The 8,652-nt window shown below is 54.4% G+C and overlaps 1 protein-coding gene across 1 annotated transcript; it reads left to right on the top strand.

Annotated features, from left to right (window-relative positions):
* LOC111770212 (C-C motif chemokine 19) lies at window positions 1-1,721 on the top strand (the record flags this gene model as incomplete). The annotated part of the gene is made up of 4 exons (XM_023627536.2): window positions 1-220; window positions 946-1,072; window positions 1,287-1,380; window positions 1,470-1,721. Coding segments are annotated over 4 exons (462 nt in total), but the record flags the coding sequence as incomplete, so codon positions are not given.
* Window positions 1,722-8,652: the final 6,931 nt, after the last annotated feature.

Genomic DNA, 8,652 nt, shown 5'->3' with positions numbered 1-8,652 from the left:
CATTCCCAGACACCCTCATCCCCCAAAAGGACGCCTGTGTGCTTCCCGTTGCTCCCTCCCGCTCCCAGCCAAGTCTCAGCCTCGCACACACTCCTGCACACGCCCAGAGATTTGCTCACACTCACACACTCGCTGTCCATCTGCCTCTGTGCAGCCTCCACGGCACCCTACGCAGCTGTGCTACTGGGCCTCAGCCTGCTGACTCTCTGGACCTCCCCTGGTAAGGCTGAGTGGGGCTTAGGGTAGGGGCCTGGGGGGATGTCTGGATCTCAGATGGCTTGGTGCTGAACATTATGGACACTGTGAGTTCGGGCTGCGTGTTTCAGTGAACCCAGGGGTGCCCTGTGCCTTGTATGTGTGCCTGTGAGTGTGGGTGTATCCGGGCCCCTCAATTCCAATGTGCGTCTGTCTCTTGGTGTATCCCAGGGCGTATGGCTGCCCCTCTCTCTGCAGACTCTACTTCCTGCTGCCTCAGTTTTCCGGGCAGAAGGAGAGAACAGTATATATTTGCTTGAGGTGGGGAGAATGGGAGACACTGAGGCAGGGCTAATAGTCAAGGGATCTAGCAATTCATGAGTCCTCTAACACCAGCCTCCAGCAACTCCACCTCCACCCCATTCCCCACCCCCACCGCCACCAGCCCCCCACCAACAACGGGAACATTAACTCTTAACTCTTCCTTTGTGGAGAAGTTGAGAGGTCCTGGGAGAGAAGTTGGGGTGATCAGGGCAGCAGGAAGGCATCGTGGGGCTCAGGGAAGAGGTTGTTTACCCAACAGCTTAGAAGTACCTCAATATGTTTAGAAACAAATAGGGCCCTAGAGGTGCATGCTGGCTGAATATCATCTAGCTGCCTCCACACACACACAGGCGTCCTTAATCCCAGCTAGGGGCCTGGCTTCCCCTCCTCAGGGTCCCCGTGCCCTGACACTACTTTCTTTCCCAGCTCTGGGTGGTGCCAACGATGCTGAAGACTGCTGCCTGACTGTGAACCAGCGCCCCATCCCTGGGAACATCGTGCGAGCCTTTCGCTACCTCCTCCTCAAGGATGGCTGCAGAGTGCCTGCCATTGTGTGAGTTGTGGAGAGGACTGTGTCTAACCTCATCTCCCCCATCAGCCCCTGGTGATACCCACCCACATCTTCTCTCTCTTCTCCTTGCCAACCCAACCCCTCTAATGAAGACCCTGAAACAGGTTGCCAGATGTGGTCCCCAGCCTTGCCCCTCACTCCAGGGCCTGCCAGGAAGCTGGGTTCCACAGCTCCATTCTCTCTGACCTGACTCCAGGTTCACCACAGTGAGAGGTCGCCAGCTCTGTGCCCCCCTAGACCAGCCCTGGGTGGAGCGCATCATCCGGAGACTGCAGAAGAACTCTGTAAAGGCAAGCCTGACCCTCCCCAGTCCTGCCTCCTCCCTTGAGCCCCTGCCCAAGACCCCAGCCCATGACCTTGTCTCTCCTTCCTCCTCCAGAGCAAGCGCCACAGCAGTTAGCCCATGACAGTCCCGGAGGAGGCCCTGTGTCTGAGTGAAGGGATGTGAATCACTGTGGCCCTGGGGAAGCCAGGACCAGAAGGAGCTATCAGGCCTCCAGCTCCCCTGCACCAGACCTGAACCAGCTGGGTTGTCAGTGTGAGTGCGAGTGAGAGTGAGGAGGTGAGGGGCAGGAGCACAGCTCCTCCTCGCCCAGACTGCAATGCTTCCAATAAAGGCCACTGGCACCCACGGGTCGGTCTGTCTGCTGTCTGTTTGCCATCTGTCCAGGAGGACCAAGATAGGAAGCAGGAGAAGGAATGGCAGGATCTGTTTTCCACCCTGCAGACTGAGCAACCTCTTCATTGCCCTCCACCCACCCAACACCCTGCGTTCTCAGGATCGGCCCCCACGGTCAGGGCCCCACCTCATGTCTCCTCACAGCCCTCTCACACAACACGGTTCAGCGAACTGTGTCAGTTCCCTGAACGAGCCAAACTCTCTCATGCCTCCCAGTCTTTGCTCTCCAAGACAGGTATTCAAGCATCCAGGTGTCTCAGGGATCCCATGTCACAGGGGAAATTTCAGGACCCAGCTCTCAGAGCTGGGGGAGAGACAGGAGGCCCAACTTTACTGCCTCGGGGGAAAGGACTCATCCATCCTTGTCATTCCCTCTGTCTGGAACACTCTTCCCATCAGTGTCTGCATGACTCTTCCTCCAGGAAGCCTTCCCTGATGCCAGGCTGGGTTAGGTAGCATCCTTCCCTCCCGAGCTCCCAGGGCCCGCTACCCACTCTTCTGGAGCACTCATTGCGCTGAGTTACTAGTGCTAGCTTGTTGGTGTTCCTGGACAGGATCATGTCTATTTTGGTTTCCACTGTCACCCTGGCACAAGGAAGCCACTCAATGACTATTTATCTTGAGAATTAATAAATACTTGAGGAAAGGCGCCACAGCCAGCAGGGAGGGCCCATCTGTCCCTGCAGAATCGGAACTCCAGGCCAGCCCTCCTTTCTGGCACAGTCAGTCTGGACCAGAAGCAGCCCCATCCGGGCAATCCAGGGGCCATGCTTCTCAGGGATACTGACAGACAGACCTGGGAGTCAGAGGTCAGGGTGGGAGAGGTTCGAGAGTGTGGAAGAAGGAGCAGCCACAAAGCCAGGGAGATTCGACTTGCCGGAACCCTGCAGCCCAGCCCACAGTCCACCTGAGCCACTGGGCCAAGTCAACACTGAGGCCAGGGGAGTCACAGGGAAGGAGTCTCAGCTCTGGGAGATGAAAGTCCTGTGACTCTGGGAGCATCCCACAGGGCTGCTCTGGGAGGAGTGGGCTACTCATGCTTGGGAAGTTCCCTGGGGAAGCTGGCTGATCTCCTGGCTATGGCCCCTAAGGGCCTGTCCAGCTGGGAACAGCAAGTCTGTGCCACTGGGGTTGGAATGGCAGCCAGGACACCAGACTGAGCATCCTTGCCTGGGAAGAGGGGCCATCATTAGACCAGATATTCCTCATCTGGTAACAAAAGCATGCCTGAGCAGGCCTGGACAGCCTGCGACAGGAGCAGTGGTGAGAGGCTGTGCCAGCCCCTCCTCACTGAGCTGAGAGCATGGCAGCTTCTTCCTCCCCTCTGCTCACAGAATAGCTGTTCAAAACCTCACATATCCCAGGTCTTGGAGTCACAACAAGTGGGTGGGATGGGGATCGTTTGCAGGAACAACTGCTCTGGCTGGGAAGTTTGGCCCTGCTGCCTGGGGGAAATTACCTATCCATTCATGCATCCGTGCATCTACCCATCCAGCTGTCTCTGCCTCCATTAAACCTCCACCCACCCATCCACCCACCCCTCCACCTACCCATCCATCCATTAATCCATCCATTAAGTCAGCCGACCATGGAGTTCACAGGTCCCAGCTGTGGACACCATTTGGACCCTGTGCCCTGCTCACCAGCAGGCACAGGACAAACACAGGTGTCAGGGGGACACATTGCCTCAAATCCTTCTTTGCTCCCAGTGAAGCCAAGTGGAGGTCAGCCCGCCACAGAGGCAGTCACCACCCCTCCCTCTGGCCCTTTGGGGAACACACAGATGGAGCAGGGGAGGCGAGGGTGGGACCCCGCAGGGAGGGGCTGCCAGGACAGAGACCCCCAGACACTACCTCCCTGACACTGCCACAGAGGGGTCCAGGAACAGTCAGGAGCTCAATGCCCAGCCCCCAACCCCACAATCCTGTTTCTGCTCCTCACTGTGCAACTCTGGGCAAGTCCTCTCCTCATTCCCCACCAACGCCTCTGTTGCCCATCTGTCAGGCAGGGGCAGGGGCTTAATTTTTAAGAGTCTCTCCAAACAAAGACTTCACTCCTAAATATTTGGGTCTCAGGCAAACCCCCAGCATTCACACAGGCCCCCCCAAAGTCATGCACATCAGAAATGTCCCTACTTCCTGGGGCCCCAGGGACCACCCTCTAGGAATAAAGGGAAGCTGAGGTTCCTAAAGAGAGAAAATAATCCAGGAACTAGTGAAGCAGCTAGAACAGCCCTGTGCTGGACCCTGGAGGCCTGGAGAAGGAAGAATTTGGATAAAGCCTGAGGGGTGAACCCCAGAGCCCCATGGTGGGCAGGCATGCAGCCCTCGCCACCCCTTCTCCAGCCAGTGCCTTCCCTCCTGCCTTCCTCCCTCCCTCTTTTTTTTTTTTTAACATATATATATCAAAGTATTTTTAATTACAGCACTCTTCCATTCAATATGATGCCAGCCTTCTTAGTCATTGACAAAAAATTCAATTCTGGGCACTTAAGTCAAAAATCGAAACACTACTTTTATTAATCATACAACTGAGAATAGTCTACTTGTTTCCCGGTTCTTTCCTCCCACTTTCTGACAATCTTGGATATAAGCTCATAGGGATAAACCCAATTTACAATAGGGTTGGCTGGAAACGTTTTCAAGTTGGCTGTCGAAAACTATGCAATAAGTCAGATGGGGAAAGCCAAATACCGTATGATTTCACTCATATGTGGAAGACAAAACAACAATGATAAACAAACACATAGATACAGAGAACAGATTGGTGGTTACCAGAGGGAAAAGGGGGTGGGGGAGGGAGAAAAGGAGAAAGGGGGACATGTGTACGCTGCTGGATGGAAACTAGGCTTTTGGTGGTGAACACGATGGAGTCTATACAGAAGTTGAAACATAACAATGTACACCCAAAAGTTACATAAAGTTATAAACCAATGTTACCTCAATAAAAAAGAAAACAAACACCACCACGACCAAGTATTGAACACCTATCTTATGTCAGACTTTGATGCACCATATAGCTGCATTTCCCCCATTTTTTCCAGTTAGTTCCATACTAAGAAAGAAGGAGGGCATGCTATAACCTCCTCCCCCACTTCCTTCTCTCTGGAAAGACCCTCTCAGGACCCACAGCTTAGGTTTTTTCTATCAATATTCTGGTTATCTACTGCTTGGGATAAAGAAATCTTTGAAAACTCTACTGAGGGCCTCACCCCATTTCTAACAAAATGCATCATGAGTTTCAGACAGCCAACTTGAAAACCTCTCCCTCCCTTTTTTGCCCACCCCCAGTCACCAACCCTCCTGGGCACTGCATCATACCCCCTTATCTCCCTGCCAGATACATGGGCTTAGCCCAGCAACCTGCCACTTGTCCCGCCCCACTCAAACATTCTCAGCACTCTGACTTCATCTCATCAACACCTGCTCCCTGTTTCACTCTGATGCCCTGACAAGTGTTGGATCTTGTTTGACCCCGAGTTCTGGCGGGCCAGCAGCCTACCTGCTGACCTGACAACAATGAAGCCGCCGGCTCTCTGAGAGTGGTGTGGACTCCTAGCTCCCCGACCACAATACGGGGACCTTGCTGCCTGCCTGCTTCTTTGTAGACACTTTCCTCTCTAGGGCACATGGCACTTGCTACAGGGTTTAAGGCCAGCAGCTGTGTGATACCTCCCTCCCCTGAAGGCCTGTGGTCCCAGCAGCCAACAACTGCCTAAAGGGACCTGATACCCCTGCTCAGGGAGCTCCCAGTCTTATGTCCCGCTATGTAGTGGACAAAAACTCCCTGTCCTGTCTATCGATAGAGTTCCCAGGGAAAGGGATTGGGCCTGTCCATCTCCACTGCCAACATGCCTGTGGGGCTGGCACAGAACAAGCCCAGTACACATTTGATTAACAACAAATGGAACGGAGCACGCCGGTTCCCACGATGCGCCCCCACCGCTCACACCTGGAGCACATCCAGTTCTCAAGACAGCGGGGCTGCCGCTGTGGCGTGGGTAAGGGTTTGGTCAGAGCCAGTCCCAGACGGTTTCGATCATATTTTTACCATCTCAAGTTCGATTTCTCGGTAAACCCCTACCCCTGGCCCCCCTTCTCTGGTCTCCGGGAAACTCAGAAACAGCCAGAAACCCTTGGAAATAACAGTCTCACAAAGGAGCAGGGCTCCCAAGTGGGGAGTGTCCCTCGAGCCCCTCTGCAGGAAGACGCAGGCCCCTCTCTGCTCAGAGAACTTCCTCGATGGCCCTGGGACTTTGTCCACGTGGACGGACATGGCTCTGCGGTTCTAGCTAACTCTCCACCAGCGCCTCCTAGGGGCCGGGCGCGGCTTTCGTGCCGTCATCATGCTTCGGTTACAGCTGAGGAAACCGAGGTGTGGAGGTGAAGTAACGTGCCGGGCTGCAAGCTGGCAAAGTGGCAGAGCCGGGGGTCCCAGCTGGGCAGTTTGGCTCCAGAATCTGAAGTCTTAGCCACTGTGCATACACCTCTCTCAGTGGACCCATCTCCTAAGTAAAAATGGGGAACCAAAGGGCAGGGCCAGGTCCGAGGAAGTGGCCCTCAGGGAATAGGGAAAGCTGTTACTTTGGGCCGCTGGCCAGGTGCCAGGCTCCAAGCTGAGCCCGTTGTGTGCATTACATCACTGCATCCTCAGACAACCCTAGGAGCACTGGATTACTAGTCTCATTCTATGTATGAGGAAACTGAGGCACACAGAGGTAGACTGACCTCCCAAGTCCACTCAGCTAGTGAGTGGCAAGGCTGAGGTCGCAGCCCAAGTCTGCCTGATCAGTAGCACTTGGGTTGAGGGTTGAGGGCTGAGGGCTGGGGGCTGGGATGTCCACTTGGGTTGGAAAGGCTTGGCTCGCTAGGAAGGGCCGGGAAAAAAAGAGAGAAGCTGGAGGCCTCAGGTAGGACCCCATGGCTTGAGCCTCCCGGAGGAAGTGGGCATGGGTTCTGGAGGTCTGCTCAGGCCTCACTTTTCCCAAGAGTGGGCAGTGGAGAAGGGGATCAAGCTACAGCTATGCCCACGTCCTTACTTCCATTCCCAGGGGAGTATCAGAGGCCAGGACCTGGTGACATTGAAAGGAAAGGAGGAATGGAGGGACAGGGCTGGAATCTGAGGGCAGGGGCAGGACTAGGGGTCCTGTGGGCGGGGCTTCTGGGGGAGGGGGCAGGCTTCTGAGCTAGGACCTCTCTGGTGGCCTCTGAGCCAGCCTGGCTGCCACGTCTGCAGGGGAGAGCATCTCAGGACGGATGGGGTGGGATCAGACTCCTGAAGGACTCGCTTCTAGGGGCCACTTCAATCTCTTGAGGGGCCAGAGACAGGCAGGACTGGGGCCAAGGGCAAGGGCAAACACAGAGCCTCTAAGGATCCAAGCAGCTGGGAGAGTCAGACCCCTCAGCCACTTCTGTTCTTAGAACCTTAGAGTCTCCCCTGTGCTCCCATGGGGAGGCAGAAGATGTGAGCTGCCCTGCGTCCCAACCTGCCCAAGTGGGATGGCTCTAACTCCAGCAGTTTCCACACTGCCCTACCCGGAAAGTGGACAGCCACCTCAAGACATGTAGTAGAGCCAGGACCATGCAGACAGCCCTCCAGGACAGCACGGCGGCACCACTGAAAGGTGATACCAAATGCCAGTGCCACCCCGACGTCCAGATGCCTGGGGCCCCTGCCCAGCACTCCATGTTTTAGACGGCCCTCCTCCAGCCCTCCTCCAGTCACAGCTCCAGACACAGGGCAAGAGGACACGGGGCTGAGAGGACATACCCACTGGGGGCCCATGCTTCTCCTTCTTGACCACATTTCAGGAACTGAAAGCCAGAGAATGCCCTGCCCCAGGGGCCCCACGCAGCTTCCAGAGTCCATGCAGGCCTCTTGCTCAGGTCTGTCCTTCCTGGGATGGACTATGTCACTGATGTGCACACTACTAGGTGGAGAGGGTGGCCAAGAGGTAGCTATTTGCAGGAAACGTGGAAGGAGCTTGTATCTATGGGGCGGCAGTGTCCACCCGCAGGACATGAGGCCAATCCTGGCACAAGATGGAAGGAAGGTAGGGCAGGAAGGGGAAGGGGACAAGTAGGGTACTGGACCTTGGCTGTCCCCTTACCACCTCATTGCATCATGGAACTCCAAGGAGTCCAAGAATTCTGAATCTGAACCTGGCTTTCAAATTGTTTTGAAATTAGATTTTTCAAGGTAGTTAGATAGCTACATGTTTATTTGACTATTTGTTAGCTTGATTTATAACTTTTCAATGTTTAGACACATGGTAAGTGGGCCTCCACTTGTACTGTTGCCACAAAGTTTAGGTGGTCAGCCTGCCAGATTCCACCTCTGGTATCACGGCCACAGCTGCCCCTAGAAAACAGACATCACTTCCGCCACCATTCCTACCACCGCCAAAACGGATGCTCCACTAACCCTGCTCCTTGGCATCACTACCAGCTTCCTGTCACAGTCCTTGGAAGGTGCTTCTGATTGGCTAAGCCTAGGTCATATGCCCAAGTCCTAGCTGCAAAGCGGGCTGGGAAAATTAGGATGTGACCTCTGGGGATTCTGTGATGGAAGGCAAGCTCTTCCAGTGACCAAGACTAATAAAGCAGGAAATTCCTCAAACATAGAAAGGGGTTAAGGTTGTGGGCAGTGAAAAAATGATAACTACCTCTATAGTCCACCCTATGGCTATCCAACATCAACATTCATTCTTCTTCCCAACCCTAAACTTCTTAAAAATCTAAGAGTGTTACCTAACATAATATTACTTTTGCTTATACAACCAAAACACTTCACCTCTCCCCAAAGAGAGACTACTCAGGGCCTTAGCAATTACCACACCTGTCTTTGTCACTTGGGCTGCCATAATAAAATACCACAGACTGGG

Source organism: Equus caballus, chromosome 23 (genome assembly GCF_041296265.1).
Source record: "Equus caballus isolate H_3958 breed thoroughbred chromosome 23, TB-T2T, whole genome shotgun sequence".
In the NCBI taxonomy this organism is placed as follows: domain Eukaryota; kingdom Metazoa; phylum Chordata; class Mammalia; order Perissodactyla; family Equidae; genus Equus; species Equus caballus.
Note: the sequence above shows the minus strand (reverse complement) of the source record. Positions and strands in the feature narration are given on the sequence as shown.